At 40.8% G+C, this 17,329-nt stretch overlaps 1 protein-coding gene and 1 pseudogene across 6 annotated transcripts in view; one reads left to right on the top strand and one right to left on the bottom strand.

Annotated features, from left to right (window-relative positions):
- The window catches only part of USP13 (ubiquitin specific peptidase 13), a 148,246-nt gene that overhangs the window by 45,751 nt on the left and 85,166 nt on the right, over positions 1-17,329 (top strand). For 3 of the 6 annotated variants that reach the window (XM_065540218.2, XM_005546451.5, XM_065540217.2), the window contains 3 exons: positions 2,337-2,458; positions 8,223-8,365; positions 10,067-10,251. In XM_065540218.2, the coding sequence (XP_065396290.1) occupies positions 2,337-2,458; positions 8,223-8,365; positions 10,067-10,251 (450 nt within the window). Of the gene's footprint in view, positions 1-2,336; positions 2,509-8,222; positions 8,366-10,066; positions 10,252-17,329 lie in introns of all 6 variants that reach the window. The other 3 variants (XM_074031433.1, XM_045386588.3, XM_074031434.1) reach the window with 2 other exon arrangements.
- Positions 973-1,146, bottom strand: LOC123572134 (U2 spliceosomal RNA; annotated as a pseudogene).

A 17,329-nucleotide genomic window follows, 5' to 3' on the forward strand; every position in this document is an offset into this window, starting at 1 on the left:
TAATGATTTCCATTTGTTTAGTTTTCTTTCTCATTTTTGTCTGTAAGCATAATATAAAGTCTTTACAGTGAAGATGAATTTTGTGTTTTTAGCATTAACATAGCATAAACATTTCTGTTCCTAAATAGTCTAAATAACTATGATTTAAATAATATTCTATTGGGTTGAATACTATTTTTTTTTTTTTTTTTTTCTGAGATGGAGCCTTGCTCTGTTGCTCAGGCTGGAGTGCAGTGGTGTGATCTCGGCTCACTGCAACCTCTGCCTCCTTGGTTTAAGCAATTCTCTGCCTCAGCCTCCTAAGTAGCTGGGATTATAGGTGCATGCCACCATGCCTAGCTAATTTTTGTATTTTTAGTAGAGACAGGGTTTCACCATCTTGGCCAGGCAGGTCTTGAACTCCTGACCTCGTGCTCCACCTGCCTCAGCCTCCCAAAGTGCTGGGATTATAGGTGTGAGCCACCATGCCTGGCCAGGTTGAATACCATTTTTTAAATTAAACATTTGGATTCCAACTTAAAAAAATTATAAATATTGAAGCATTCACATTTTTATAACATATAGAATCTTTCTTTGAATTATATGCTTTACATTAATGCCTTTACTTACTAATTAAACTTCTTTAAAATTACATTTTGTCAAATGAACCTCGCTTCTATGGCTATCTAGTAATGTTGTTTGGTTTGGTTCTTTATTTTGGTATTTCTGACTCTTATAATTTAAAATCTTTTATTAAAACATTTAGACCAGGTGTGGTGATTCATGCCTTTAATCCCAGCATTTTGAGATGCTGAGGTGGGAAGATCGCTTGAGGCAAGGTATTTGAGACCAGCCTGAGCCACATAGTGAGACCCTGTTTTTACAAAAGATAAAAAAATTAGCCAGGCCTGGCAGTCCTAGCTTCTCAGGAGGGTGAGGTAGGAGGATAGCTAGAGCTTGGGAGTTTGATGTTGTAGTGAGCTATGATCACACCACTGCACTCAAGTCTGGGCAACAGAGTGAGACCCTGCCTCAAAAGAAAAAAAAAAAATAATAAAGCTTAGACTGCATTTTGGCTGTATCTTATTTATTTATTTATTTATCACTACAAACTGCCCTACCTTTGGGAATTTACACTTGATCTTAGCCAAAAGGCTGAGAAGCGATCGCTTTGGGAATTTAAGAGCAGAACTGTACACAAATATATACTAGGTTTTACAAGGTAATAACAGAATCTAGACCCTTTGTTTCTCAGGTGGCTGCTTCATTAAGTAAAATAACTTTCTTCTGTCTAGAGAGCCCATGTTTCTGTGTGTGTTCTTGTGCCTATTTGTGTGTAGGTTTGTGTGCATGTGAGTGGAATATAACTCGCTAGCTCTTTGTCACCATAGTTCCAAGCCTAAATATACAAACATGATCTGGGATGCTGGCATCCCTGTGAAAGTGATGCTGAAATGCCCATATAAATATTGTGACAAGACATTTCCTTGAACCTTCGTTTAACCTTTACCAGAGATGAACCAAGCAAAGAAGGGACGACTTGGTAGATAACAGGCTAGAGGAGCTCATCTTCCTTAGTGAGAATTCTCCACAGCCGAGGACAATATGGCTACTCACATTATAGGGCTTCCCCCTCAGGTCTACTATGCAGTAACTCAACACTTTAAGAGAGGGAGAGGGAGAGAGCAAGAGGGAGATTTTGTTTTTAAATAATAGCTAACATTTATTGATTACCTATTATATGCCAAGCCTCTTGTTCTCTTTATCTTCTGTATAAACTGTGTGAGATACATACTATTATCTTCATGCTACAAATGAGAAAACTAAGGCTTAGAGAGTTTATGACTTGCCCAAAGTAACATGAAGTTTTGGAGCTAGTCTTGAACCTAAGTTTATCAACTCTAAAACCATACTTTCATATTATGATGTTGCAAAAAACCCCTAAGAAACCAAACCACCATTCCAGCCTATTGTTATGAAATCAGGAACCAGGTACCTGACACATCGTAATTACCAGTCCTTTCCTTTTTAAGAGTTTCTAAGAAATTTTCTTTCTGAGAAATTCTGTCTGAGAATTGAGTGTCTTGCACATTTGTCTAATTTAACTGTAAAGCTTTATGAAATGGCTCAGTCTTCTTCATACATCAGTCACTGATATATAAGTATTCATAACTTGATGGAAAGGCCTGCTATTGGTGGTTTAGGACAGATGGACGGTCCTGTCAGAGGAGAAAATTGTAAATGTCACACCCTTGGTATTTCATCGCCTTGGATTTCTGGCTTTCCCAGTGAGTGCTGCCATAGTGTGGGATGCTATTTTCCTCACTTCTTGTTCTTTGTTTTTGTTTTCTCCTCAGATCTAGATACTGATGACGATTTAAATAGCGACGATTATGAATATGAAGATGAAGCCAAACTTGTTATATTCCCAGATCACTATGAAATAGCACTACCAAATATTGAGGAGTTACCAGCCCTGGTCAGTGAGTGTGCACGGCTGCTAGCTAGATGCGCGTGACTCTGTGTCAGGTGTGTGTGTGCGTGTGTGGTGTGTGTGTGCGGGGGTGGGGTGGGGTGGGAAAAGCGGGTTGAATGAAAGAAGAGGATGAGAATGAGCACGAATATGCACATACCTCTTCTCTTCTGTGACAGGGGTCTTGCAGGCTTACATTTCAGTAGTGCTGGGCCTTTTACTGTCTCTTACTTCAAGTGCTGGTAGGGCTTTGTTGCTCATTAGGCTGGTCTCTTCCAGGTTGGGCTGGCTTCTTGCCTCCTAAATCACAGTCTGTTCCTTAGATTTTCAAACTCTGCACCCCAGATCTACAGGGACTGCTGGAGAAGGACTTTTCTGATCAGAGGGGTGACAGTCTTTTTATCATGTTTATTATGTTGGCCTTCCATGTAACATTTTGTTTGGAAAAAAATAGAAGTGTTCCACTGCTGAAACAATAGCGACGCAGTTACAAAAAGAAGCACGCATTTACAAACTACAGGTCTTGGGAGCTCTGGGATTAAGTGAACCTTCTTTTCAGTTTTACTCCCTATGTGAACCAAGACTACTTTCTAGGTTTTAGATATTTTGAACTGTGAGCTTCCCCTTTCCTCTTCCCTTCTCTTTTCTTCCTTTTCCTTTCTTTCTAATCCAGTTTGGTGGATGGACCTTAATTTTCTTGAATGACTTGAAGCGGGAGCTGCTGGTGGTGATATAGGGAATCCAGGTTTTGTTTTCCTTTCATTCTCGCATGCTGGAAGTGGGCACAGAGTTCCCGTGGGGACCCTAACTGTTTTTCCTACCCTTTGCTCATTTCCTGTATTGCCTGTACCACTTTGTCCTCTTTCCCTTTTTTTTTTTTTTTTTATTTCTTTTTTCTTTTTTTGAGATGGAGTCTCTCTCTGTCGCCCAGGCTGGAGTGCAGTGGCGCGATCTCGGCTCACTGCAAGCTCCGCCTCCCGGGTTCACGCCATTCTCCTGCCTCAACCTGCCCGTAGCTGGGACTACGGGCGCCCTCACGCCCGGCTAATTTTTTGTATTTTTAGTAGAGACGGGGTTTCACCGTGTTAGCCAGGATGGGCTCGATTTCCTGACCTCGTGATCCGCCCGTCTCGGCCTCCCAAAGTGCTGGGATTATAGGCGTGAGCCACCGCGCCCGGCCTGGTCTCCCATTTCTTTTCCTCTTTCCACTCTGTGCACGCCTTGACTTCCCAGAGCCTGGCCACAGATCGCAGTGGGGTCAGGGAGGGTTGAGTTTAGACATGCCTGTTCATTTTTTCCCTCCTGAAACCATGCCAGAACCAAAGCCAGCTCTTAAGGTCCCAGAGTCTTCTGGACGTTGCATGACTCTCTCTCTGTGGCCATCTGCTCACTTGTCCCTGCCAAGAGGGGACATTTGTGCTTGGGGTTTCCATGTCACTAGGGACTAGGTTTCCACCTTTCATTCTCTTTTGCCCCAATCTACTTTATATCTAAGACCATAAAAATGAGAATTTCGTGTATATTTAATATTGTGCCTCTTCTTTTAATGCTAAGTGCACAGTGTTCAGTAGGGCACACGGAATTAAATTACCTTTGCTTTCTCCAATTCCATGTTGACTCATGTGGCTGTTTCCAAGGATAAAATATATTAGTGGACAAAATGGCCTTACCTCATCCCATTACCTGAAATTGTATACTAATGCTTATATTTCTGTAATACTGAGAGTTCTTACTGTCTTGTTTAATATAACTCTTATTTCTGCTGTCAGAAGAGAAGAAACATTGTGAATAAATGTTATGATAAATTATTTTGCTTTCAGTCCCTCATGAATAAGTCTTTATGTTAAAAAAATTAATAAAAAAGCCTTTTCAAATTATACTTGGAGTATAATTTGAAGTGTGAATACTCTTATTTAAAATAAGACAAGTGCCATAGAAATCTGAATCCAACAAGATATAATTTTTAATATAGAGTCTTTTAGTATTAAGAAATACATTATGAATGAAAAAAGAAGACAGAATTATTTGGAAGATGAGGGTGGGGAGATTAAAGGAAAAGCCTGGACTTATCTGATGGTAACTGATAGGATTTATCTCCATAGAAGATGCCAGTTACTATATTTTCTTTTCATGTTTTTGCTATATTTTTGGTGTTTGACAATTCTCTTTTTAAACTGTTAAATAACAAAAATCATTGAGCTCAAAACGTCGAACCAGGTGATTCTTCCTTCACCTTTTGAGTGTCTTAGCACAGAAGAATTTCAGTTTCAGAGAGTGACTCTATAGGTTCTACCAGAAAGTTAAAGCACCTCTGGGTGATGCTGGGTTCACAGAGACATAGCACTGTGAGCTCAGCAGGGGTCTTAGAGCTTGAAATCCAATGCCTTCATTTTTGACAGCAGGAATTGGAGCAGTGGTGTGCTTGTAAATGTTTAACAACAGGCTCCCTAGGAAAAAAAAAGCCCTGTTTTGTAGTGTCTGCTGATTCCATGGTGTAAATACTGCCACCATGACTGATTTCAGGCTGTCAAGTGACATCACTGAATGGGGTGTTGCTTTCCAGTGGTAGTAGCAGACCATGATACAGAATTTCCAGCATTCCACTGATGTGAATGTAAATAAAACCTCAAGGGCACATAGATAATAATGAGATACAGTAAAACAATTAGGAAGTGAAGAATTTTTGATTATATGTCACCTTTTGAAAACATTTTATTTAGTTGTAAGTTTATATGATTTAATATTTTATAATGGCTGTGTTTAGCAACCATCTTGCTGAATTTCTTAAAATTTAAAGCTGGACTCTTATGAGCCAGTTTGAGACAGTTCCAGTGCAGAACTGAACTGGAAGCTTACGATGGCTTGGGATGGAGCCAGGACTAGTACCAAGGTCTTTTCGCATCACTTCAGATAACATATCCAGGGAAAAATAGTTCACAGTGTGATTACAGGATGATGGATCCTGACCTTCAGCTGTCACCCATAAAAAGGGCCTTAAGGTGATTTTGGATGATATTCTGAAAACCTTGGATCAGTGTTTAATAGGCCCAGAAGTCTAAGGACGTTTTGTTGGTTGTCACCCAGAAAGATATTCAAGGATAAAGGAGAAGATTCTATTTGAGTTTTGTTCAGAGTCATAGTGCACTGCAAACCAGAACGGTTATAAAAGATCTAGTAGGGGTGGAGACAGTCCTAAGGAGGACACAGACTTGATTTGGGTAGTTGATGAAACAAACAAGGAGGTTATAATAGGTCAGACTCAAAAGATTAGGAGGCTACACAACAGCCTCCTTACTGTGGTCTTTCTTCCACGCCTGCCCTCTTCCCTGCACAGCAGCCAGTGTGATCTGCTGTGAAAATTAGATCCTATCCTTCTCCAGCTTAAAACTCTCAACACTACTGACCAATGACACTGGGCTACTCACAGTCAGGAACAAGGAAGAAGTCCTGGCCAGAAGTGCTAAGTGGCATGTCCCAAGCCCATAAAGCCTGGAGGGGGCTTGTGGTGAACCCAGCTCTATTTTCTATGGGCATTTCTGGATGGTGATAGGGGATGAGTTTTCAAAATGGAAAAAAACAAACTAATTATACAACAGCATTTGTAATGGGAGATAAATGGAAGGATCTCTTTTGAAAGGCTTAACTATATTTATTAAGTCCTGATCTCTAATGGATCATAAGTTTGTTGAGGCCGGGGACCTCCTCCTTGTTCCTGACTGTGAGTAGCTCAGTGTCATCAATCAGCAGTGGTCAGTATAACCTATAAGAGTTTTAAGCTGGAGAAGGATAGGATATAATTTTCACAGCAGATCACTCTGGCTGCTGTGCCAAGAAGAGGGGCAGCGCTAGAGGGAAGACCACGGTAAGGAGGCTGTTGTGTAGTGTGGGGGAACCATGATGGTGGCTAGGACCAGGAGGGATGGAGTTGGAGTGGACACGAGGCCGATTCCTACATCACAGGGCTGCTAGGAATTGCCTGTGGGGGTGAAATGGCAGCTGAGGGAACTTACTCCATTGTTTCTTGTTCCTTCCTTGGTTCTAGGGTCAGAAGCCAGGACCCAGACACATGGGAAACTGTGACTCAGGGGAAAACGATCAGCTCATTATGCAGGATATTAGTGATGTAGATTACAAATTTTGCTGTTTATTTATTTTTTACAATTTAGTGGCATTTATTATATTAGAGTTGGGCATCCATCACCACTGTCTAATTTTAGAAGATTTCTCTTGCCCCACTAAAAAACCCATACCCCTTAGCCATCATCCTCCAACCCTTCCTCCATGCTGAGCCTGTGGCACTCACTAATCTACTTTCTAGCTCTATAGATTTGTCTACTGTGGACATTTCACATAAATGGAGTCATGTAATATGTTGCTATTTGTGACTGGCTTTTTCACTTAGAATATATTTTCAAAGTTTATTTATATTGTAGCATGTATCAATATTTCATTCCTTTTTATTGGCAAATAAATTTCCATTGTATGTAATACAACATTTTATTTTACATTCTATTTGTTATATCCATAGGCATTTGGGTTGTTCCCATTATTTTTATTTTTTATTAAAAAATTTTTTTTGAGACAGGGTTTCTGTCCTGTTGCCCAGGTTGTGTGCAATGGTGCGTTCTCAGCTCACTACAGCCTCCGCCTCCCAGGCTCAAGCAATCCTCCTGCCTCAGCTTCCTGAGTAGCTGGGACTACAGGAGCATGCCACCACGCCTGGCTAATTTTTGTATTTTTGGTAGAGATAGGGTTTCACCATGTTAGCCAGGCTGGTCTCGAACTCCTGACCTCAAGTTATCTGCTGGTCTCAGCCTCCCAAAGTGCTGGGATTACAGGTGTGAGCCACTGTGCCCAGCCCCATTTTTTTTGACTAATATAAATAACGCTGTTATGAACAATTGTGTATACGTTTTTGTGTGGACACATATTTTCATTTCTCTTGGGTATATACCTATGGTAGAATGGCTGGGTCATACGATAACTGTGTTTAACCATTTGATGAATTACTGAACTGTTTTCCGAAGCGGCTGTACCAGTTTACTTTGCAACCAGAATATAAGTTCTTAAAAGACAGCTAGAAACAGCTTATAGCATTAAGCCAACAGCACATTGGGTCATAGGCATATGGCCAGAATTAATCGGGTAGGGAGAGGGCAGAGTCTGTTTTCCTCCTCCCCTGTGGTCAGTTGGTGCTGAGCAGGACATCACAGATTTGCTCATGATGTGGACTAATCTGGCACAGAGACACCCAGGCATGTCCCTGTCCAGGGTCACATTTGCACCAGATTAAGAAATGGAGCCATGCTGCTTACATTCCATTCAAGTGCCCTTGACCACATGCCATTGTGTGATGAGTTGAGGATATTGGATATCTGAGTGTACATTTGTTATGAGGAAAACACACCACTTGGGTAAATCCTGGGCATTCCTGTATCTAATTTCACCCTTGCAAATTGTTCACCTCCTACTTTTCACCCTGCTTGCTAAGTGGTAGGAATTGTTAAATCTGACCTCTAAGCTTGGGCTTAGAAAATGAATTTAGTTTCTTGCTATCTGTGCCATTGTCAATACTACAAACACTAGGCCAGGGATAAAACCTAGCTCGATCCAGGGGAAGTGCAGGAAGACAGGATCTCTCTCTTGTGACACTTGTGCTGTTTGCATTTCTTCAGTTTTAAAAATCACATTGCAGTGAATTTGCTATTCACTAGCAAGTTGTTATTTTCTCAAACTGTTTTTATATATTACATCTGGGTTTGTCTTATAGGTAACAATTGCTTGTGATGCAGTTCTCAGCTCAAAATCTCCATACAGAAAGCAGGACCCAGACACGTGGGAAAATGAATTGCCAGTATCTAAATATGCCAACAACCTCACCCAACTGGACAATGGCGTCAGGATTCCTCCAAGGTGAGAGTCAAATAGCAGAATGGAACTTTACTCCCTAAAACTGGCCAAACAAATAGTTGTTTTCTACCTCTTTTTTGAATTGGCAGTTATATTTTTTCTTACCAGATGCCTTTTATTAAAAGTAAATATAAAACTTTTCTCTAAAATTGTCTGTAGCTTTGTAGTAGATGCTGAATATGCCCAGTCCATACCCCTAAGCCCTTCCCTGCCCTGAAGCTGCCAGTTGCAAGCACTTGCAACCCTGTGCTTGAGAGCTTTTTCTGCTTGCTGAAGTCAGTTAGGCCGGTGCATGGGACAGTCAGAAACACCAGAGTGAAGCTCCCTCCCTCCTCCTGGAGCAGCCCTAAACCAGCGACTGTGGCATGGGTGGATTCATACCCCAGTTTTCTGCCCCTCCAGGTGGGATATCTGTCTCTTGCAGTTCCCCACGTGGCCTGAGCCCCAGTCACCCACAGTATACATTTGCTCACTGACATATCCTGTAGCAGCTTCCTACCCTTGCTTGTCTCTCTTCCCCACTTCCCTGGGATCACCTCCCGGAGAAGCCATTTACCTTCACTTTTTTGTCTCAGAGTCTTGTTTTAGGGCAATCCAACTTACAAGTCTTTGGTTTTAACATTTTGGCTGGAATACTCTTTGGGCTCCATTCGTATCTCCTCCTATTAGGTGACGGTGTGTTTAGAGAGACAGGTATTGGTGGATAGGCAGATTGATTAGGAACGTGTCTGATTTGGTTGAATCCTGACAATTGCATGGCATTCGCCTTCTGTGTGGTCTTTGGAAACGAGAGTTACTTCTGGATCTCCGTTTCTCTGTTTGTAAAAATAGAGATGGTAATACTGATGCTGAAAGGTGTTTGTTAGAATTAAATGATGAGACTTCTGTAAGGTACTTGGCATTATAGTTGACATTTAGCTTTTAGTCAAGTTGGTCTCCTTTCCAATTAATTTAGATTTGCATTGTAGTCGGATTTGTATAAACTAGCTTTACCGTATGTGATTAATGCTTTAGAACTTTAGACATTTATACACACAGGATCCTTAATATTTTAAACTTGTTCAAGCTCCACGGTCCCTCATGGAGGAATTTTAAGGAAATGAGCTCCTCTCCTAGCCCGAAGTTTTGTGTCAGTTTTCGAAACTAAAAAAAGGCCACTCGGAGATGCTGGGAGGGGCTAATCCACATCTGGGAGGCAGGCAGGGTGCTGAGTGATCCTGCTACTCTGGGAGAGGAACAATAATTTTTTTTTTTCTTTTTTTTTGAGACAGAGTCTTGCTCTGTCACCCAGGCTGGAGTGCACTGGCGCGATCTTGGCCCACTGCAACCTCCGCCTCTCAGGTTCAAGCAGTTCTCCTTACCTCAGCCTCCTGAGTAGCTGGAATTACAGGTGCCCACCACCATACCTGGCTAATTTTAATATTTTTAATAGAGACGGAGTTTCGCCGTGTTATCCAGGCTGGTCTCGAATTCCTGACCTCAGGTGATCCGCCTGCCTCGGCCTCCCAAAGTGCTGGGGTTACAGGTGTGAACCACCACGCCTGGCCAACAATGTCTTGAGGGGAGAAAATGGGGAAGCACCAGTCTCTGTTACTTCACTGAGCCTTTGTTGTGACCTGCCTACCTGAAACCATCTGTTTTCTTAGAAGTTAATTTTTAAAATTATGCTCTGGCTGTTCTGACTACTCTCCAATGGCTTTCTAGTGGTTGGAAGTGTGCCAGATGCGACCTGCGAGAAAACCTCTGGTTGAATCTGACTGACGGCTCTGTCCTATGTGGAAAGTGGTTCTTTGACAGCTCTGGGGGCAATGGGCATGCGCTGGAGCATTACAGAGACATGGGCTACCCACTAGCCGTGAAACTGGGAACCATCACTCCTGACGGGGCAGGTGAGTGCGCCTTTACAGACTTTGGGAACATGCAGTGGCTTCCTCTTAGATTTAACCAATCCCTGAATCCAGGTGGTTGGAAGGTGTAGGCTCTGGATGCAGACAGCCCAGGTTTGAATCCTAATTCTGCCTCTTATTAGTTTTGAAGTCTTGGGCAAGTTTTCTAATCCCCCTAAGCTTTAGAGTGCTCATCTTGAGGATAATGATAATGGTACCTCTTTCCTATGTTTGTTAGTGTGCTTAAAGCATTTAGCTCAGTGCATGCCATAAGGTCCTAATACAAATTGCTGCTGTTGTTATTTTCCTTCTGTGTATCTCTTGGCTGAGAGGACAGAGCAGGAAACAGGATTTGTGAAGTGAGTGTGAATAATCAAGTCTACTGTTAGAACAGCAGGAGGAAGCCCTGGAATCCATTACAGGGATTAAGTATCATTTTAGAAACAAATGGATTAATTATGGAGAATATGAGTTTCAAAGGATACCGTGTGTTAAAAGAGTCCCTGAAATCACCTGGCAGTGATGGTGTTCACGTTCTCCAGGGGATTAGAATTGTTTCCTTCTTGCACTGTCAGCTTCAGAGTTGGTTCTGTTTCTTTTTGTCCTCACATGGTGTGCTTTGAAACATTAGCTTTTGGCCATGTTTGTACAGTTAATACCTTCTACCATTTTGCGAGGGAAAAAGACAATAATATCAGGATCAGTAATGAGAAACTTAAATATTGAGCAGTGGCTATAAAAACCCATCATCTAATCATCACTGGAAACATTTATTAAGCACACATCTGAACTGATACCCAGCTGGTCTTCTCCATTTTCCCAGGCTTTATTTAGTCTCTGTTTCTTCTTTGCTGTAAGGTAAGATGTTTTTAGGAGAACTATAAAAACACATCTTTTCTCTTTTCTCTTTTTTCTGTTATTTTTCAATGATGGAATTATCCCGCCTCAGAGTTAATTGCCCAAGATCTTTTTGCTAAATAAGGAGACACTTTTCACCAATCATTGTTTTTTCATTGAACCGGTATAGTTTTTCATTTGATATATAATTGGGGACTGGCAGTTAGGTCGTGTCAGGATTCTTTGGTTTCACATTTTAGAGAATTTTCCTGCTTTCAAGTTTTGTGGAATTATTTTAACTCATTAGAGACAAGTAGCTGAGAAACCCTAGATACTGGTACCAAAGATTTTCCCCCAAAGTGAGTAAAGATACACACAACCCAGGTCTTATCCTAAATCTTCCGGATTGAAAGAGGAAATTCAGGACCTGCGTTTGGATTGAGGGTTACAGCCTGGTGTTTACAGGTGATTGTTATTCAATGAGTGGGTGTTGAATGACTTTTCTCTATGCCCTTCTCCTCATCCTTTTAGGGGATTATAGAAAGAAAGATTTGCAATGTAGGAATTCTGTCGTATAAAGTTGCAAGGGGAGAATAATTCAGATTTTCTGACTTTCTATGCTGTCTTGTGTAGTTCCTTTATAGGACCAGTTATTAGAAATTCAGTTCTCAGAAGAGGCTGTTCAACACTATAACTGTTCGTGTATGCAGCTTAGTTCTTCTAACTTTGCAGTTTGAAAGCAAGTCTATGTCTTACTCATCTTTGGGTTCTATACAAAATCTTACACATCTTACGCACAAATACTTTTGTTAAATGAACCAACTGGCATATAAGCATTTGAATACAGTCATGCGTCACTTAAGGATGGTGATATGTTCTGAGAATGCACCATTAGGTGATTTCCTTGTTGTGTGAACATCGCAGAGTATACTTGGACAAACTTAGATGGCATAGCCTCCTTCACAACCAAGCTATATGATGTGACCTGTTGCTCCTCAGCTACAAACCTATACAGCATGGTACTGTACTGACTGCTGTGGTAACACAATGGTAAGTATTTGTGTATCTGGACATATCTGAACATAGAGAAGATAAAGCAATAATATGGTATAAAAGATAGAAAATGGTCACCTGTATAGGGCACTTACCATAAATGGAACATGCAGGGCTGGGGGTTGCTCTGGGTGAGTCAGTGAGTGAGTGGAGAGTGAGTGTGAAGGCCTCGGACTTTAGTGTTCACTACTGCAGACTATAAACACCATACACTTGGCTACACTAAATTTATGAAAACGTCATCCTTTTCAATAATAAATTAACCTCTTACTGTAATGTTTTTACTTTATGAACTTAATTTTTTTAACTTTTGGACATTTTTGTAGTAACACTTAGCTTAAAACACAAATACATTATACAGCTGTACAAATTTTTTGTTTTGATTTGTTTTCTGAGGCAGAGTCTCACTCTGTCACCCAGGCTGGAGTGCAGTGGCGTGATCTCAGCTCACTGCAACCTCCACCTCTTAGATTCAAGTGATTCTCCTGCCTCAGCCTCCTGAGTAGCTGGGATTACAGGCGCCCCCACCACGCCCAGCTAATTTTTGTATTTTTAGTAGAGACGGGGTTTCACCATGTTGGTCAGGCTGGTCTTGAACTCCTGACCTCAGGTGATCCACCCACTTTGGCTTTTCAAAGTGCTGAGATTACAGGTGTGAGCCACCATGCCCAGCCATTTTTTTTTTTAAAATATCTTTATTCTATAAACTTTTTTCTATTTTTAACTTTTAGTTTTCAAACGTTTTTATTAAAAATTAAGACACAAACACACACGTTAGCCTAGGCTTACACAGGGTCAGTATCATCGGTATCACTGTCTTCCACCTCCACAGCTTGTCCCACTGGAAAGCCTTCTGGGGCAATAACATGCATGGTATGATAACAATGCCTTCTTCTGGAATGCCTTCTGAAGGACCTGCCCAAGGCTGTTGTACAGTTAACTTTTTTTCATATAGAAGCAGAAGGAATACTGTAAAATAACAATGAAAAGTATAGTATAGTAAACACATAATATGGTAACCTAGTCGTTTATTATTATTATCAAGTATTGTGTACTCTACATAAAACCGTATGTGCTATACTTATATGTGACTGGCAGTGTAGTAGGTTTGTTTACACCAGCATCACCACAAACATGGGAGTGATGTGTGTAATGCTGTAATGCTACAACATGATGGGTTATGACATCACTAGGTGACAGGAATTTTTCATCTCCATTAGAACCTTATGGGACCACTGCCATGTATGCAGTCCACTGTGTGACCAAAATGTTGTTATTCAGTGAGTGATTGTAATTAGATTCTATTTAAATGTATGCTAATCATAAAGGCAAGGATTAATTCTATTCTTTGTGTATCTTTAGCTTTCCAGAAGCTTTCTTTTCTAATGGGAAACTTATTTTAAAACTGCTAGAGTAAATCTAGTTTCTTTTCTTTCAGTTTTAAGAAAATTTTATATTTTCCTCTTGATTTTGAAACAAACAGATATTCAGTGTAACATATGTAGAAAACAGAGATAAAAGTTGAGATAAATCAATACAAACTACTAGTAATACCACCCTCTAGACTACTCAGTTAATAATTTAGGTATTTCATTTCAGTCTTTTCTCTTTTTTTAAAGGGTTAATCAATTCATACACACACACACGTACACACACGCACCCATCTCACATTTTTACAAAAATTAGATCATACTGTATAAAGTTTTATTCCTTGTTTTTCTCCATTTGGCATTATGTTTTTCTATATTATTAAATATTCTTCAGTATTTTATGATGGTTTCATAAATCATTTCACTATTCTGTGAGTGGTTACAATCTTTTTTTCTATTCTGATGAACATCCTTGTATATATGCAAATCTTTGGGTGTTTGTGTAGTTATTTCTTTAGAATACATTTCTATGACAAAAAGAGTTAAATCTTTAAAATTTTCAGTTACCAAGATTCTCTTTTAAACAGTTGTAACAATTTACATTCCCATCAACAGTGTATGACAGTACTCATTTTAACAAATCCTTGACAACTTTTTAATTAAGACTTAAAAAAATAACTTTGCTAATCTGGTGTCTTGTTTTAATTTGCGTTTCTGATGAGGCTGAATATTTTCCTTAGTATTCTTGGCCATTTGTAGTTCTTTTTTGTGAATTTCTTAGGCCAATTTTCTCATAGGTTTAGGTTTTTAAAAATTGTTTTTTAAGAACTCTTTGATTATTAAGAATATTAACCCATTATCTTCCACAGTTGTTGTTGTTTTTATGAAGAAGAAATAACTTTTAAGGTTTTTCTTGTCATATAATTGACAGTATTTGAATACATACTTCTATTTCAATCATAGAAAATATAAAACATTGGCAACAGCAAGGCAGATTGTATTCACTGTGATAAGCATTGTGAATTCATTTAACTAAAATAATGTTAACTTTTTGAAAAAGATCAGGCTTTAATTCCTGCATATATTGTGCAGAGCTGGTTTTAATAAAAGTAATTATTTTCTGTCTAATTGTGATTTCATATTAGTTTATGGAATGCATATATTCTATTTTGGTTTCCTTTAAATCTGTTTAATAGATTGCTAGCTGTAACTTATTGTGTATTTAAAAGCTACTTAAATTAAAAAAAAATGCATAAAGTTTTCTTAAATGTCTAATGATGAGCCTTGTGGACATTGAGGCCTGGGGGTAGGGAGTCCCCTGTTCTGCGGGGCAGTCATCTCTCGGTGAAGTTTCCACTGCTGAGGGTCTGCTCTTCCACACTCACTGGGCTTACTCAGGCCAGTTCAACTCACAAGAGACGAAAGTCTCAAAGTCGGCATTTGTTTTTAAGTTCATAATGAGAGCCACAACTGCCGGTAAGTAGGATGTTTATGTCCGCTTGACCAGTACATTCCTTCCCTGTGGGGAGATGAATTATATTTAGAAGATTGCTTAGTGAACATGGAATCCAAGAAGGTTGTGGACTCAAATATTTAATGGTAGTGTGATCTGATCATCCTGATTTCCTTTCCCCCAATAAGGATATATTTGTCCAATGAGACCTCATCCTTGAGGTCTCAACCTAGATTTAGTTTTTCAAAGAAGCTCCGGTCCCTCAGTCTAGGCCAGAGTGGTGGCATGCGTAGTAAGAACGGGCCCCATGTGAAATTCTACTCTGGGTCCCCATGGGTACAGCAACAAACAAACCAAGAAGCAGATCACTACACAAACAAACAAAACACTTTCCTCTGTGGGAGGACACATTGTTTCGGCGAGGCAGGGATGAAGTTCTTGGTAGAAAGGGAGTAGGGCAGGGTGGAGGCAGGATAGGGTGTGTTTTTCTTCCATCATGGAAACCAGTTTACCCGAGAAGATGCTTTGGTGTCTTGGGTGATTGCAGGAGAGTCTTCCAGAGATGCCCAAGGCAGCTGTGAAATTGCCTATTCTATTGACTGTACCAGCTTCATAGCATCTCAAGCTGGTCTTTTTTCTTTGGTCATCTTTACCCCCTACCTGGGCATAAGTTCCCTTGAGTTTCTCCCAGCCCTAGGATTTGGAATCAGGGCATAGACTACTTCAGTTTAGTTTTGGCCTGACCTGGGCCCCTCCTGTGTGCCTCTGTGGTACTTCCTGCTGCTCTGTCATGGTACTTTTCATAAGACCCTGTTAACAGTTTATTTAATGGTGGTCCCCTAGGACAGCAGGGCCTAAGGCCACATTTCTTGGGCACTGTTATATCTCTAGCATCTAGTAGTGTCCCTCACACATAGTAGGTGCTCAGCAAATATTATGGAACAAACAAATGGAGGAAGACACACCAACAAAATCTGCTTCTATTTGGGAGGCTGTGTTTTGAGGATTGTTTGGGCCCAGGAGTTTGAGACTAGCCGGCGCAGCATAGTGAGCCCCTGTCTCAAAAATTTAAAAAAAGGCAGAGAATATTGGCTCCTCTGATTTACCTTTTTTCTATTTTATTAACATCTTTTTTACTCTTACCTGTTTTCCTTTCCTGACTACAGTCTAGGTTTTGTCTGTCCTGGCGGTTCTCTCTTTCTTTTTCTTTTCTTTTCTTTTCTTTTCTTTTCTTTTTTTTTTTTTTGAGGCAGGATCTCACTCTGTTGCCCAGGCTGGAGAGCAGTGGTGCAATCATGGCTCACTGCAGCCTCAACTTCCTGGGCTCAAGTGAGCCTCCCAGCTCAGCCTCCCAAGTGCTGGGAGCACAGGTGCTTGCCACCACACTCCATACTCGGCTAATTTTTTTTTTCATTTTTTTGTAGAAATGGAGTCTTACTATGTTGCCCAGGCTGGCCTTGAACTCCTGGGCTCAAGTGATCCTCCTGCCTTAGCCTCCCAAAGTGCTGGGATTATAGATGTGAGCCACTGTGCCTAGCCCTGTTCTGTCTCTCTCTCTTGCTCTTTTTTTTTTTAATTGAGACAGAATCTCACTATGTTGCCCAGGCTGGTCTCGAGCTCCCAGGCTCAAGCTGTCCTCCTGCCTTGGCCTCTAAAAGTCCTAGGATTATAACCTATTCTCTCTTTAAAGATATCCTACATGCTGGCCTAATTTATTTTCTGTTTATTTTTCTTTCTTTCTTTTTTTTTCTTTGAGATGGAGTCTTGCTGTATAGTCCAGGCTGGAGTGCAGTGGTGTGATCTCGGCTCACTGCAACCTCTGCCTCCTGGGTTCAAGCAATTCTCCTGCCTCAGCCTCCCTAGTAACTGGGATTACAGGTGTGCGCCACTATGCCCGGCTAATTTTTGTATTTTTAGTAGAGACAGGATTTCACTATGTTGGCCAGGCTGGTCTCGAACTCTAGACCTCGTGATCCTCCCTCCTCTGCCTCCCAAAGTGCTGGGATTACATGCGTGAGCCACGGCGCCCAGCCTTGTGTTTATTTTTCTAGTGTCGCTGCTGGAGTTGTCTTGTTTTTCTCCTTTTCCTGTCTGTTGCAGATGGCTTAGAGGCACACAAATGTGAACTCCTGGTGGAGAGATGCAGTTTGGGTGGACAGATCTGCGCTGACTGAGGAGAACCTCTCTTCATTTTCTTCTCTCTGACTTGGTGTTTGACCAGGAGCTTTGCTTTTTCTCTCCACTTGTGAGAGAAGGGCACCAAAGCTGGCTTTCCTAGTTTTTGTTTTGTTTTGTTTTTGAGATGGAGTTTCGCTTTTGTTGCCCAGGCTGGAGTGCAGCGGTGCAATCTTGGCTCACAACAACCTCT

Source organism: Macaca fascicularis, chromosome 2 (assembly GCF_037993035.2).
Source record: "Macaca fascicularis isolate 582-1 chromosome 2, T2T-MFA8v1.1".
Classification (NCBI taxonomy): Eukaryota; Metazoa; Chordata; class Mammalia; order Primates; family Cercopithecidae; genus Macaca; species Macaca fascicularis.